Source organism: Anthonomus grandis, chromosome 7, assembly GCF_022605725.1.
Source record: "Anthonomus grandis grandis chromosome 7, icAntGran1.3, whole genome shotgun sequence".
Lineage (NCBI taxonomy): Eukaryota > Metazoa > Arthropoda > Insecta > Coleoptera > Curculionidae > Anthonomus > Anthonomus grandis.
Genome location: NC_065552.1, coordinates 31,282,933 through 31,299,995, shown reverse-complemented (window position 1 = coordinate 31,299,995; position 17,063 = coordinate 31,282,933). Strand labels below are relative to the sequence as shown.

At 33.5% G+C, this 17,063-nt stretch overlaps 1 protein-coding gene and 1 long non-coding RNA gene across 3 annotated transcripts in view; one reads left to right on the top strand and one right to left on the bottom strand.

Annotated features, from left to right (window-relative positions):
• LOC126739009 (uncharacterized) overlaps window positions 1-17,063 on the top strand; it is a 156,628-nt gene that overhangs the window by 96,061 nt on the left and 43,504 nt on the right. The gene's annotated exons all lie outside the window — the stretch shown is intronic.
• On the bottom strand, window positions 783-11,804 carry LOC126739003 (uncharacterized). Of its 2 annotated transcripts, XM_050444525.1 has the most exons (6): window positions 10,862-11,804; window positions 7,638-8,118; window positions 5,177-5,301; window positions 4,490-5,120; window positions 4,201-4,430; window positions 783-1,148 (listed from the first exon to the last, which is right to left on the bottom strand). In XM_050444525.1, exons 1-6 carry the CDS (start codon window positions 11,766-11,768, stop codon window positions 898-900), a joined length of 2,625 nt encoding a protein of 874 aa, XP_050300482.1. In that variant the 5' UTR covers window positions 11,769-11,804; the 3' UTR covers window positions 783-897. The 2 variants fall into 2 exon arrangements, with proteins under 2 accessions (XP_050300482.1, XP_050300483.1); XM_050444526.1 differs by lacking the exons at window positions 7,638-8,118; window positions 10,862-11,804 and adding an exon at window positions 6,787-7,052.

The following is a 17,063-nucleotide window of genomic DNA, read 5'->3' as shown; positions in this document are numbered from 1 at the left end:
AAGCTTAAATTGACAACAAAATATATAGCATCATCCTTCGTCCAATCGACATCTCGTTGTCTCTTTTTGTTTCCTTTATATCAAAGATCATTTCTAGACCCCTTTCCACAGCTAACTGATGACTAGCTGATTCTGCATTTACTTATAGCCAGGTCAGATAATGGATGCATTGTGGAAGGAATGGATCACCGTGACTGATGAGAAATAGAATAGAGAAAAAAAAAACAACGAACCAATGAAAACCTCGTAAAGCAACGATGTGAACAACCCAATTCGTATTTTTTAGACTTTGCTAGTGATTCATTTTTACCAATGCTTACTTCAAGTGAGTGAAGATTCAGCATATTTAAACTCGTCGACCACCTTCCAGCATGATGCATTTCGAGGATGCTTCCTTCTATTAACAAATTCGCGGCTATTAAAGCAAAATAAACCACCTTTTAAAATTATGTTTATCCACCAAATTCAACCATGTGCCATATTGAAGTCTTTTATATATTTCGTAGTTTTTCAGAAGCAGTGTGAAAATAGCATCTTTCTGTGCCAATGGACATGAGACACTAAATATGTGCTAAAACTTCGTTTTTTTTTTAAGAAAGTGAAAATACAAGTTTTCGAAACAGAAAAATACAAAATTTGATGTCAATAAATTATGGAATTATTGATAATTCCAGAAACTTCCACATTTGTCTAATTAAACAAAATAATTGACAAAAACAAGAATACCACGAAATATGTACCTGCAATAGTTTTTATTATTATATCCTGAATGTGGGGTCTACATAAAAACATGAAATATCAAAAAGTACTGGATTCCCCAATAGGCCCGATAATCTGATCTGAAACACATTTTTTCAAGGGCAATCTAACTATATAATTACTAATTTAATAAAATATTTATAAATCATCTGGTTTTACATTTAACCAATCCGCTGTGCCGATCTGGCGGCACATATTTTCGAAACGCTCATCTTCAGTCAGATCTGGCTCTGATGTCTCTCCTTCGTTCAGATCCTCGTTCCATCTTAACCTTTCAATCGGTAGTTCTTCGTTTTGAAGATTCTTCCAAATGTCTGTTTTAGCTTTGTTCAAATAGGCTTTGACCCACTGATGATTCGGAGAATGTTCTGACGATGTTGAACTTGTATCTGTAATTTAAAAATTAAATGTGAGAATGCTAATGAGTTATTTGAGATTTGTAAAGATGCATTGTCTATACAGGTTGTACACATAAATTTAAAAAAATGCATCTACCTATATTTCCGACATTTTTTTTATTGGCAAGAATCGATTAGAAAGTTATGAATTGATTAGTTTTATTTAGGAAAACAACTCAAATGCTTGTTGAAAAACTTTATTACTCACAAGATTTTTTAAAATAAATATAGGGTTATTTTTTAATATAAATTAAAATTATCAAAAGTTTGGGTTGTCTTAATAAAGTACTGGAAAGCTTGGCGATGTCTGCATATACTGTCTATGTGATTAAAGCTAGGCTCTTAAGGAAAATTGTTCCATTCTTTCCAAGGAGCATCAACAAGCTCTTGTCCTAGGTGGGTTTCTGTGTGCTGCACCTGCCCTGGAAAGCACGTCCCAAGCCTATTCTATGAGAATCTGGCGATAGTGCAGGCCAGTCCAAATGGTCAATACCATTCGATTCCAGATACTCATTTACAGCGAGATGGGGCGTTATCTGCCATTAAAACGAAAGGCTCGCCAACAGCTCCTCGCCACATATAGTCTGACGTAAGAGTCTACAACCTCCTTCATGTATCTGTCATTGTGCTTTTAATGTAAATGAATTCTGTGAGACCATTACATATGTTATCATCCCAGTTCATAGCATTTACTCTTGCAAAGGGTGGTACGGAGTATTGTTGAGCAAGCTGGGCAGCTCTTGCTGGCTCCCTCGATATCAGTATTCGATGATTATCCTCCGCCAAACAAATTCTTGTTTCATAAGAAAAAAACACAGAGTTTCAAAATTCTGTAGGTAAATCCATGTGCTCTTGTGCCCACTGTTGTCTACGAACTTTATGCTCAGGTTGTAGTCGGGGTATTCTTAATGGTCGGTGATACCTCGAATCTATTTGCCTCAGAATGAGATCGATACTTGAACTCCCAAAGCAGCTGCATCTGAGCGCTGGTATTGCCATAGTTGGGTTTCTTTGAATTGTTAGGTAAATATAACAGTGCTGTTGTTGATTAGTTAAATGCTTTCTCTTGGTTCTCGGTTTTTAATGACGACATTATTCTGGAGATAACGATTTCAAGTGCGCAAGACCCATCACTTCACGTAAACTCGTAACTTTCTTGACCTTAATAATCGATCCGAAAATCGAAGACTTGTGAACATTTTTGCCTAGCAATGAATGCGACGAATGTGAAAAATATTGAATAACAAGGCCGCAAAAAATTGCGGACATTAAAGAATGTCTTCGTATAAAAATAAGGTGATGCAAAACTAGCCAAAATATCGACAAACTGTCTCCTCTCAGGTAAGTTGCTATCAATCAGGAATATCGGTAAGGCGATATCGATAGAAATGGATACGAGTTACAAAAAATATTAGGAATGTTTGTTTATGATAAAGAGTTTAAGAACTTGAAATAATGTAGTTTTTTAAATTGTCAAGACAAAAACGTAGGGTGATAAAATGTCTATTGGATTAAAAGCCTTCCAGCAGGATCAGCCACTACTAGTTAATTTTGATTTTTTTTTAATTTCGAAACTTTGTGTTAGTGCATTTGATTTAGCTGCTTTTTACTTCGCGTCATCAATATTCTAGAAAACATAGATATAAATGGATGAATCATTTTATTAAACTATTTAATTAAATTGATAAAGTAGAAATATCACGTTGCTAGAACTAGAAAAATATTTTGTTTCTGTCACTTTGTTGAGCAGTAATATAATGAGAAGCCATGGTCTGTTTTTATAGTTTCAAACCATCAGTAAAGAGAAGGAAATAATATCCGAAGAGAAATTCCAGATCTTTCCTAAGTATACTAAAACGCAGAGGTCCACACGTCCAGCAATTAACGACATAAATAATAGCGTACATACTAACTTGTTTACAGTTGATTAAGTATGAGTCTATCAAAGACAAGAAAGGATTACAAAAACCAAATTTTAAAAATAAATAAGCCAAATTATATTATTTGTATATGCCTTGTCAAATTGCTTTGCGAAAATCAGTATATAGGTTATATGGTTTTTGCCTTTTTAAAAAGGATTGACAAATAGGAAAAGACTAACTAAATATCCAATGACGGCAGCATGCTGCTGATTCACAATAGTCTCTCGAAAATTGAAATTGATAATGCAGTCTCTACCTATACACCCTAATAAGTATGTTGGGTTTATATTTATCAGTAAATATATTATTAGGAATGGTGTCTGTTCTATTATTAGATTAAGAATTTACAAACTTCTGGAACCTAGACATTTTCAGATAAATAAGAAACATAATTTATAGAATTATAAATGGTTAAGGTAAAGTAGAGAAATTGAAGATCAAAATATTACATTGCTATTCTATTTTGGAACTTAAAAAATATTTTCGAAGAGATATTTCGATTTAACTCAGCATAAGATCGGCGTACATTTAACTGTTAAATATGCCCTAAATTTTGGAGAGTGTCACATGAGTTTGGTTTTCTTAGTACTCCTGATTTTTATAATTAAAAAAAAGGTAACAATAAAAGCAGAACAATAAGTTTGATAAAAACACAAAAGAAAATAATCAATAAGTAAAATATAAATTAGTATATCGAAAATTGGGACAACGGGAATAAAAAAACAGTTTCAATAAGAGCGCCGGATTTGAATTTGAAGGAAAAAATTATAATTTTCAATTAAGCAAGTACCAGAAATTGTAGTAATTTTCAAACTATTTTCTCGCAATTTCCCCCATCGCATAAAGAGTTTTCAGGATAATTAAACTTCGCTGGTTTGAATACTGCCGTGACCTCTAATCGCATGGCCTGTACAACTACAGATGTCAATCAATAAACATCGTAACATTTGCACAAACAAAAATGGCACAAATCCAAATCAGGCGTTCTATTGGATAAGTTTTATATATTTCCAAAAATCCCACGGCAAGAATTAACTGCCTATTACTGTGCTGAATATAATTTATTCATAAGAATTTTTTAAAAGAAGATATGAATATAAAAATACATTTTCTGTTCTTACCTAATTGATTATCTTCTTCATTCCCCTCCTCATACTTTTTCACTGCCATGTCAAAATGTTCAATACTGGTTTGTGAACTTATTTTTTTATCAGCAACTGCTGCAACTTTCATATTTTTTATATGATCTCTTTGTAGCATATTTGCTGAAACGGTACTCAAAATTGTGGAAAGCTGAACAGATAAATCGTTTGATTCTTTAAGGTTACATAACAATTCCTTTTGGCTGACTCTAGAAAGTACATGATTTTGTTATACACGAATAAATATAATATTAGATACGATGCTTACCTTGGAAAGTAAAAACTATTTAAATTCGGCCTATAATTAATATCAAGCAAACTATCTACGGGATCCTCTAGAATTCTAATTTGAAATTTTTCGACAAACCTTTTCGAAACCCGTTCCGACAAAGGCATGGCGTTCCACATGTCGGTATATTTTGCACGTATTTCGACTATTTTATCAGCTTTTAATTCTTGCTTTTTAGCAAAACTTTCATCAGTGTCATTTTCATCACTCTGATCATTTTGAACTAAGGCACCATCTATGAGTATCATATTTTCAGTTTCGGTCTTTTTATCCATAGCAGTATCTTCTTCTGTAATAGGTTTTATAGCCTCAACTTCACTGCATACTGTATTAGTTACATTTCTAAGAGACTGAATATCTAGTAAACTAAATGATTGGGATTTGCACCAAATTTTGTTATTATTATTTTTTGAAAGATTATCAGAAGCCTTATTAGTTTCGTTAGCCGATAAACCTAGATTTAAATCATAACAGAGTTTATTTAGCTGCTCAATAGAATCATGTTTGCTTAGTGTATGATATTCTGTTTCATCAATCACCATATCTGACACAGCGTCATGATTTTGAGGCGGAATGCTCTTAAGTAGTTTGGCATAGCTTGGATATTTTGCTAAAAAGAAAACTAAATATTAAAATTCGATATTAATTTTGGCTTTCTTCGATTACCTTGCGGTGTATTTTCTATAACAGACAAATTACTTTCCTGTCTTTCAAACTTTATTAAACTAGTGCTGTTGTTTTGAGTAACCTCAACCATTTCAGTACAGCTAGTTGTGTTATGGGATTGGAAACTGTGAAAAGGAAATGTGATTTTAGGTTAGTTAATTTGATTTTGGATAATAATTAATGTTAGAGTCGAATTAATTCTACGAAGCTAGACCAGGATTATATTTGTTATTATATGTAGCAAGCAGTAACCTAGCTATTCTTTAGAGCACACATAATATCAATTAATAGATCCAATTATAGGAGAACATGGAGTGGAATCTAAGTAAAATGAGGGTCTAATATTATGTGTTGTTGTAATGCACTAAACTATACAAGCCTTTCAGAAACCTACGCAAGGCAACTACATAATATGGATATCCAGAGCGCAAATTAACTAAGTAGAAATAACTTCAAAGAGAAGATACAAACTTAACAACATGCTATAGTTTATAAGATGGAAAGCGAAATAAATGACAGTAACTAACTATCATTTATTGAGTTAGGAGTTAAACCTTGTTATTTCAGATAAATCTGAGAAGTAAGAAGAAGAATAGCTAAACCTTTTAAATCACAAAACAGTTTTATGAATAACCAAAACTCCTTATTTTATTTTCGAAACGTGTTTCGCTAATGGATTGGACCTTTATCCCTGTTGATAATGGTAATCTATTTTTTTATTGTTATTAATTGCTTTAAGTAATTTTAAATTACCTATCCCTACAAGGTTGCAAGTATTTAAAGCGTGTTCAGCCAAACTTGACTTTCTTAATTTAGCCGAACTTTAAGAAGCCATTCTTAGGTCTACATTTTTAAAAACCCTATCAAAGACTTAAGTCTAAAAATGGTGTTCTCCCGAAGATGCATAACATGGTTAGGGAAACACGTGTCGAGAATAAAATGAAGAGTTTTAATTGATGATAAAACTATTTTGTGATTTGAGTGTCACCAAAAATTCCAACCATAGAACTTTTATGAGTTTAATAATTAAGGAGGGTATATTCTACTAAACTATGCAAATAGAGCTATTACGAGAAAATACCTAAACGCAATCTGTACAAATATACGAGGGTGGTTAAAATATGATCGAGGAAAATGCTCACATTTATTTACTATCGAAAAAATTAACAGTTTTTCTAGCCTCACTAATTACGCATTTTGTCCTTCTTGTCGAAAGATGCGGATATCGAAAAATTTATTTTTAGGCAACTAAGACTCTAGTACAACTTCTCATCGTGGGCATTGAATCTTTGACCTCCGATGGCTTCTTTCAGTGGTCCATACATGTGGTAGTCGTAGGTTGATAAATCCGAACTGTAGGGAGGGTGGTCCAGTATTTTCCACCTCAATTTTGATATAGTATCGAGAGTGAGACACGCGGTATGAGGTCGTGCATTATCCTGGAGAAAAAACGCACTTCGCTGGAATGCTCCTCCGTCTTGAGCGATAAGCAGGTTTCACGTATGTTTTTAGAAAGTTCAGAGTAGTATGCAGTATTGACGGAATGTTGAAAGCACAGGAAATCGACGTACAGCACGCTCCGCCGGTTCCAAAACACAGTAGATCCTTACCCGCCGATTGGTTGTCTTCGTCCTTCTTTCTCCATTTTTTAGATGACATTTTCCTTTCGTGAGTGTAATAGTGTACCCATGTTTTCGCATCAGGAGGCGGCAACAAACGTCTAACCGCGTAAATGTTTGTTATTTTGCGATATTAAGTGTTGAATTGCATCTTTGAATGTTTTGGCCCATTTAAATACAGCAGCCCTACTCAGGGACTCACTACCGAACTGATTTTGCAAACGTAGAAAACTTTCCGTGTTTTTAACGTCTTCCCATACTAAAAAACGAATAACCATGCGAGGTCAGTATTTGACGCTTACTCATCGTTGTAAGCATGCGCGTGAAATCTCGCTGCCGAAAACTATGCCACTCTGTTCGTAAACTGTCACTTACTCAAGCCAAGTCCTTCAAAACATACATGCACGCCATCTACAGCATTTGTCCCCATCATATCTGAACCGCCTTCGTATTATAAAAATGTTCCAAAAAATTCCAAAGTCAATTCGAATAAGACCAATGCTATTTTCCAATCTTTCAAGAGAAGAATCAAAAGGAGATTTTTGCCACTTCTTACTTAGGTTATTTTATAAAACTTATTGGCCTCAAAAAAATACTGAATGAGAAATTAAACTGGCGGGCACATGTCTAACATCAAACTTTATAATTTTTTGACTATAGTGTTCTATCCTTACTTTGCTATGAAAGAAATCTAAATATTCTGATAAGCAAAGAGCTATAAGATACGAATCTTTTTAACCTTCTCCCTCATAGCTTTCTGTGAAATAAAATCTTGAGATAAGATTGTAACAACTACATGACAAATAATAATTGTTTACTTAGAAAAAAGAATAATCACTTACTCGTTTTCATAATTGAGTTCTTCATCAATAACCATGTTTTCAACAATCTGAGTTAGATCACTATCAACACTTGCATCGCCATCATTATTACGTTGTTCGATGGACTTGTTTAAGTTCACAGTAGTTTTATCCCAAGATGAGTCAGGATACAAAGAATTCTCCTGGGTTTGTTTGTCTCCTTCATTTGACCGGATCAAGGGATTTTCGTGATGAAGAAAGTCAGGAGAAAGCTGGGATGGGATAGCTATGGCTTCTTCAACAATATAGCTATCATTATTAATAATGGAGGCTGCTACAAAAGTATTGTCACTAGACGCTGGGAGATGGACACTGTCATTTGTAGAGGTGTTCGCTTCGGTGTTTATTTCAATAGAATCACAGCTACTTAAACTACTAATAATTTTATTTGAATTGGGAATACTATAGCCGAAAGTTTCGAAGATCTCTGTGCTGTTCGAGGAATTTTTAATGGATTGTTGCCCTAAAATATACAATAATAAAGAATTTAAGGAATGCGTAAAAAAATTTCAAAAGTATGATATAAAATTGCTCATAAAGGATAATCTTCTAATCAATCTTCGATTTAATACAAAAATCTAGATTAGGTATGTTTGTTTTTTTTTTATAACTTTACATATATAAAATGTTGATAATCGGTTAGTATAATAAATTTGGTTATCATTGACTACTTTTGTGTATCGAGTCTTTTAAATTACGAACGGTAAAAAGGGCGCGGAATTGTATGCAGATAACATAATAATTTCAGAAACAGAAAGCATCTGGTATATTACAAACTATTGATTTGATGAAATGTGGAAAATATCCAATAATACATTAACACCAGGAACACATTATCGACTATTATCTCCCCAGGCGAGTAGGAAATGGTTCCCAGAATCTCGCACTAAATTCTTAGTCAGTCCGAGTTCTAAGGGGAGCGAAGTAGAAAGTCTATGATAAGAACCCGTACTAAACGTAAAAAGCCCCTAACGCTGAATGCCGCCATATGCAATAACTATACAATGCCTAGATCCCTGATCGAAAAGAGAAGTCTGAGTCATTGAGATGGAGACAGAAATGTCTCCGGATGGATATCCGGTACCAACTACACAGACCCACTGAGGCATAACCTGATACCCATTATATCTCATATCAGAAATGGGATATAGTGGGTGTCAGTGAGGTAAAGCAACGAGGAGAAAGCCTAAAGAAACTAAAATCAGGACATATGTTCTATTAGACGAGCTCTCGGAACTGAAACAGCGATGAGCGTCGGCTTTCTACTTTGTAGACCAAAAATACGAAATCAACATCATGTCAGTAATGTCTAAATCGTCTCTGCTAGAGTAGCTCTCTTAATCTTAAATCTTAGGTAATCATTGGACTATGAAGCCGAATTTTACCATGAGGTCACATTAGCTCTAAATGATGCAGTAACATATTTCACCATAGTATGTGTGGACTTCAAAGCTAAGATTGGGAAAAGTACCCTATCCTACAGAAACAAAACTGGGAAAATTTGGTTTGGGAATTAAAAACGAACGCGGTGCAACTTTACTTAATTTCCTGGTCGAAAGAACCTATTCGAAATAAACAGCTTCTCTTACAAAAAAGATAATTGAAGATGGACATGACATAGCCCCGATGGAAAAACCCAAAATGAATTTTACAGCTGTGAACCAGTTTTCAACGGATAGCGATCAAGTAAGACACACTATCCTTAAAACCAAGGAAAACCCATTCCAAGATGTCAACATTATGACAATATACTGGAAGCCTTACAAGAAAGCCAGAGAGTCACTGCCAAAAATTACCACGAACTTAAAGAGATAAAAAAGAAAAAATGAAATTAAAAGACAAAAATAGAACTATTACCACCAACAGGGAAGAAATATTAAGGGCAGTAGAAAAATTCTGTACAAGAGTCGGCAAAACCTTAATAAGCAATAAGCGAAAAACTTAGATAACTCTGGAAAAAGAGTAGTTAACCAAGGACCGAAAGAAATGCTAGATATAACAATAGTGAAGTAAGAAACGCACTAAAGAAATTGAGCTCCCGATGAAGACAGCACTGTTATAGAAGCCGTAAAGGTTGGAGAGGATAGATTTTTAGAGAAAAGAAAGGAACTGTTCAACTTATGTTGTGAGATGGCATAGTGCGCTAACCATTTTATTACAAAGGAAAGGCGATTCAACAAATCTTGAAAGCTACTGATTCATAAGCCGATTAAACCACCTCGACAAGCTATTTCCAAGTACAATAAGCAGCAAATCGATCAGAAAGAAAGTTGGATTTTTATCAACCTAGGGAACAGGCGGGTTCTAGGACAAACTTTGGCACTAAAGACCGCGTCTACTGCATAAAAGGCTTTATAGAAAAGTTCATCAAATACAACTGACCCCTGGTCCTGGCTTTTGGCCACTTCCTTCGATGGAATCGAAACAAACAATGTAATGAAAGCGCTGAATGAAACCCGCATACACTATCTGCATTCTAAACTAATCAAAGACATATGCAACACTGCTACCATGACCATAAGATTGCATTAAGATACACCTGTGATTTGCCGAAGACATGCTTCTAATAACAGACAACTTGGGAGAGATTAGAAAGATTACTGAGTTAGATGCCATTTGCTAAGAAGTCGACTTAAACATGAACTTTGAAAAGAATTCATGACAAATTTGATACCAAGTGAAAACCTAAAGGTAACGTAACAACACTAGTCCACAGATATAATTACTTAAGTCATGAAATCCAAATTACCAGAGATAACTAAACTACTGAAATGCAAAAAAGAGTTACTTTGGCATGGGCTGCATAAAAAACCTTATCAGACATCTTCAATATCAGCAATGACTTACAAAACACTCTCCTTAACTCAGGCCACCGCAACCAAACTAAAATAGCCCAAAAAAGAATTGAAAGGTCAGTACTAGGACGTATAACATGGCTTAAATAGAGAGACTAGGAGCTGAAAGGAGGAGTAGAGGCAGACCAACTACACGATGGATATGTAAAAAAAATCGCTGGAAATTTGTAGACAATTGAGAAACTCAGAACTTGAATAATTTAGGGAAGGCATTTGTTCAACTTTGAATGCAAAAGCCCAAACTACTCTATCAGTGCTTGTTAACATATATTGAACCACTGATCCTAAATATATTAGAAAATTAATCAAGTATATGTATGTATATAAAGTATATAAGTGAAAATAACTTACCTTCTATTTCCTCCCCATCACTTAACGGGGTTTGAAAATTATTATTGGTTAACAGCTCTGTAGGAAAACTAATCTCCTCATTATTATTATCAACTCTATTAAACTGAAGGTTCAGTACATTATCTTCTAATGGTAAAGCATTATAATCCTTTTGTGATATTTCTTCGTAATTACTTACAGCTAAATACTTATCTTTTAAATTTGAACTTTCATCAAATCCTAGATGGCTTAAAGTGCATGGCAGCAACATAAAGCTTTGTTTCTGTGCTAAGTCGCTATTCTTCGCCTGAGGATTATTCATGTTTGTTTCTGATCCGAGTTGCTCATTCTGTGGGAAAGAAATAAAACCCTGATTCTGATAGGATTCAGAACTCTCCATAATCAACGGATTTTTCATGTTTACTTCTGATTGCTCATAAGTATTTCTAGGAGGGGAGAAACATGGATTTTGAGAGTTCGGCAGTGTTAAATTTAAATTATTTTGTGATGCTGCAACAGACTCTGATCCCTGACTAAATACAAAGGAAAAAGCCGTATTTCCAACTTCATGTGTTGGGACATTGTATGGGCTTAAAGTTGATCTTTTTACCACTAGCAGTTTTTTACGTGGCGCTTTTAAAGGGCTGGATGCCAAAACCTGCGTTTCCTCGTTTTTGCTTAAATTTTGAAATATCTTAAGCAAAATGTCTTGAGCGGTCGTTAAAATGATTAATTGGTCCGGAGACGAGCAAGCGAAACTTTCGAGCTTCATTGCTAATCTTCTTACGTCGGATTTTGTAAGGTTTGTGACTCCTTGGAGGTGAAGCTGGATTTTTTTGTGGATACTAAAAAGGCTTTCTTCGTTACTTTTGCTATCCACTTCAGTAGGCGATCCATTTTCATTATTACCGCTGTATGGTGGAAACATTGCTGAATGAATTTTATTTCAATTATTTATTCGGTAATATCCCTAAAACAAAAGAAGCTCGGTTAAAATAAATCATTCGTTTATAGCAAGATATAGTGAATTTTATGCGAACAGTTATTTTATTTGACCATACTATAGATCAAAATTATTTTACTGGCAAAACTTATTAATTGGCGAGCGAGAAGTCCTGATTTAAAGCCTGTCAAGAATATTAAGCAGTGCCTAAAAAATCAGATAATCAAATTAACCCCTTATTTATAAAATGTTATATATGGTAAAATTTTGCAATGAAAATATTGATGAAAATTCAGTAGAAAGCGGCGGCGCTATTCGCAAGAACTTTTGTCTGCGTTTTCTCGAGGTCATTCTGGATCTGGATGTTCTGGAGTTCAGTATTATAGATATTTTTTATGTTTAATTAAAAAAACGGGTCTAAATATTTATTTATAGCAAAATAAATATTGATTATACTAAAATTAATGATGACTATACGGACGAAGAGTAAGTTGTTTAAACCAGTATAAAGTTCAAATTTAATCCATATTCATAATACCCTGGTGCTGTTGCTGAAAACCCGTTTTTAATATTCGTTTAAGGCGCAAAAATTGTGGTAAACTAATAGGGAATAACTTGAAAATTATGCCACGTGCGTGCGATATTGAAGGATGAAATCTGCAGCTTTAGTCTTAAAAAATATGTGTAAAATTTGTCTACCGGATGGTTAAAACCAACTTTTGTCCATTCACGATCATTTTTCACTAATTACTTGTAAAAAGTATAGAGTAATCAGATCTCGACAAATAGATGCTGCTGTAGTGTACTGTATTTATTTAAAAAAAAAAGAGGAGAGGAGAAAAGGAAATACAACATGAATGAAAGAACAGTTTTAAATTAAGACATTTTTGATGTATTATGTATTAATGATATACAAAAGGAGGTAACAAAAATACCTCAGACTAGAGGAAAATTCATGGTGCCTTGCATTTAATTAGAGGTAGGAAACAATATACTAAATATCTTTCATAGCCAAAATATTTTATAATTAAAATTTGTCTGCTTTATTTCTTTTGAACTTTCCTCTACTCTTGACTAAATGGTCCTTTTAAATTATTTAATTTTAAGATATAATTCAAAGTTTTAAATTAACAAATTAGTTTCTTCTACACTTTAGGAGTGGAAAAGCTCAATCCTTGTGCTGTTCCTCTATTTTCATTATTATTCTACTACTTTCGAGGTCAAAATATTGGCAATTTCAAAACCGATTCGACACGAAGAAATATAAATAATTTCCTAGACAAACAGTTTGCTTTAATATATGCCTAAGCAAGTCGGCAAGTACTGGCATCGGTATTCTTAAGCTCTTTGCCACCCTGTTTTTAATGTGAACAATGTAAGTAATGCATGCTGCAATTATGATTTATCGCCTTATGACTTTTCACATGAATTCCACTTGGTATCTAATCTGAAACTAAGTCCCACCAATGTTGTATCAGCGCTTTCAAGGTTAGATGTCAATAAAGGTTTGGGATCGACGATGTCCCGAACAGATTCTTAAAGAAAATCTTGAAGAAATTTTCTGCATTTTTTTGCTGATGATCTGAAGGTGTATAGACAGATAATATATCCAAATGAGATTTTGACTCTGCAGTAAGACATTGATAAAATTTCATCCTGGTGTCAAGTAAATTCTATGGTGCTTAATGTCAGCAGGTGCTGCTTTATGAGGTTTAGCAGACACAGACACCATTAGGTTGTTAGCTATTCAATTAACAATGTCATTTCAACCAGATTAAATTGATGAAAGACTTCTGAATCCTGTGATTAGTCTTATATCACTTTAATGTCGACACATCATTCGAATAAATTGTCGAGTCACCAATAAGTTGGTATAATTATTTACTCTTTGCGCCATCGATTCCAGTAAATTTTATTGTGATAATCGAGTTTGTCATTTCTGAACTGTATCTAAATATATCAACTGAATGGGTGGCTATCTTCGGGAACTATAATTATCTTTTTTTCTTCAATACATTTTAGTTTTCCGCACTGAACATTGTTTTCAGTTTTTTGTTTAGCGAAAATGGACATTATCGGTTTAAATGAGACGAACTTACGACATAATGTTGTGAAGCCTGAACTGTTTCCAGACATTTCATCATGATGTTGGGGTGATAATGCAGTGGTGTACGAGTAACAAGCTATAGTATTTGATATCTCAAAATCCAGCATATTATCTTTCAAATGCTAGATGAATAATATAACATATTAAACAATGTCACTTTAAACAGTAAAAATAATGATACATTTCTTAGCTTGTTTAATGACAATAGATTAATGTTTGAACTACATGCTCAAAGTGTGAGGAAGAGCATTATTGGCATCAGCTTGTTATGCTGTAAGGGTGGCCAGGAATAATTTATTACAAAGCAGGCAGCATATTACAAAAGAAGCAACCATTTGCAACCATCTGAAATCGGTTTAGATATTTAGCATCTACTACAGAAAAAAATCTTATGCAAATTCTTTGAGGGTTTTGGAAGGTATAGCCACTTAAAAAAGAAGATAATAAATAATCCTAAAACTCCCAAAGGATTTTTTTTACATCTAATAATTCAATATTTATTTAGGTATTAAGAAACTTTCGTTTGTAACCACCATAAATCTATTTAGTTATTCATTGTTAATACCTGGACAAACAATTATTAAAATTCCTTCAGGAATTTCAGGAGATACGGGCATTATATCGATTAAATAACAGCGGGCGCGGACTATAAATAGATTGCTGACAAACGATATATGCTGCGTTCTCGATTTTGGTTGATGGATATGATTGGACTAGCTTCACACACATTTAGTTAGTATCCGTATTAATTAATTATAAGGAAAATCGCAGTACCCTAATTAAAAATTATTGCGATTACGAATTCCAATAAAGGTTTGATTACATTTTGTCAAAAGTGTAAGCTATGGTAAGAGGTCCATAAGCAGTCAGTCACTTTCAGTTGTCAGTTGTCACGATTTTTATCGTTGGTTCCCAAAAGAGGAATTCTTCACACGCGCATCGTATAAATGACATAAATATTGTTGAAAGAACAAGAAAGGATTCCACACGGTTTTTACTAGAATAACTAGAATACGAAATATTGTAAATTTGCTATAAGCACTGGTGGAGTATGGTCTTTGTCTTTATCGTTTAAATCGGCTATAATATATTGTAACTTGCTGGTTTTTTGCACCATATAGAAAACTTAAAATAAAAAATATATTAAGGATATGATTACGTCTTTTTAATAAAATTAAGCCGTTAAAGCAGTATAACCTACTAATCGCATTAAATACGATTTTAAAGACTTGATTTTTACCCGCAATTGCACCGCATCGCGGTTGCATGTGATTATTATTTATTAAAATTATAGAGTATACAAATAATTAAACTAATGTTTACTCACGTTTTATTGCCTGTTAAATCGTAATAATACGAAGTAGGTATATTCAAACCAACAAAATTAATTACGTACACAACACAAAAAACGGCCGAAATTCAAACAAACATGGCGACCAAGACACGGCTGTCATGTAGCATTTGTTTAATTATTTTGCGGGCCGTTTCAATCATAGCCACCTAGATATTAGAGATTAGGATACTTAGTGTAATTCCATAAAAATCTATGTTAAATTTCCTGATTGTCCAAATTATGTGTTATCTAATTAATCTTTTATAATATATTAAATAATATAAAATTTCTAATTTTTTAATATTTTCACTTTACTTAAGTAAGATACCCCATGGAAGTTAGCAACAGAATCAGAAACGAGTATCAAATTTTTACAGTCGCCCAGATAAATTCTGCCGGAAAGTCTGTCAAATTTCTGTGATAAGTAATGACTTATTCAATTATCTGTGATATATGATACCCTTATTTCTAAAATACTATATTTAATAGCACTTTACAGTACAATACATATTTATTTAAACATGCGTTTTGTCATTATTTTTCACATGAATCATTTAGTGAATTTATTTATAAGGTTTGCACTATCTTTACTTAAATTTTATTTCATGCTTATTTTATACCACTTCCTGTGATACCTACTGAAACGAGATAGGTATAGAGACCAGAACGGATCAGAATTAATGTTTTTGTGATATCTTGTTTTTTTTTTTTAATATGATAGTTACAAGTTCTGTTGTTAGTATTATGAGACACCATCAAATACCTAGGTATAAGCTATATAAGTGATATATGTTATACTATAATAAGTTGCTTTTCTTTAGTAAACAGAAACAAGTACATATTAAACAAAGATAGAACTCATCTTTTTTTAATGTTCCTGCCTCAATTTGCCCACGCCTTTCTACCATTTTGATTGGTCCAATTAGGCACGTCAAACTGTCAAGTTAGTTACAACAGTTTCTGTTGCCAAGTAGAGTTGCCAATCCTCCCGATTTAGGCGGGAGGCTCTCGCTTTTTTACTAAACCTCCCGGCTCCCGCGCCTTTAAACAAACCTCCCGCTTTTCGGTAAAAAAATCTCTAGTAAAAAAATACATAATTTTTAAATTACGTCACCTAGTTCAATGTTTACCATAATTTTATTTTATTAATACTTATTACTTTATAATCAATCCGGCAACTCGGAAACACGTAACACGCAAAACACGCCAACCGGCAACCCTTGATGCCGCTTTATTTTTTATTTCACATGTGGATGATGTGGACCACAGAACACAAATATATAATAGATGTGGACTAGGAACTAAAACAAAACGACAGCGAAGCGTCGTTCGGGTCAGGATTTTATTTTTCGCGGCTATCGCCATACATAGGATAGCCATATTTACCGACGTCTTTTCTATTAGATGTGTTTTCTTGAGGTTCATAATATGGATCTTTCTAGCAGTAGTGATTCAAGTGATGAGATTAATTGGGTTGGGCAAATAAGTATTGACCAAGATGATGATGAACAAGAAAAAAAATTTCTGATATTTGAGACAAATAATCCAAATCAAGAGGAGGCTGGACCTTCTGTTAAAAAAACTAAATGGAATGTAAAGTTTAATAATGAATGGAGCCAAACTTATTCTTGAAAATGTACGACTTGTGAATCACAATTTACAATAAATCACGGCGGAGAAAACGATATAATTAAACACATGAAAACAGAAAAACACAAGAAAAATTCGGCTAAAGGTTCACAAGAAAAAAAAAATTATATTTTTTTTCAAAAAACAATTTGACTTGGATTTAACCGCTCAAGCAGAATGTGCTTTCGTTTTTCACTCTATCAAACATGCT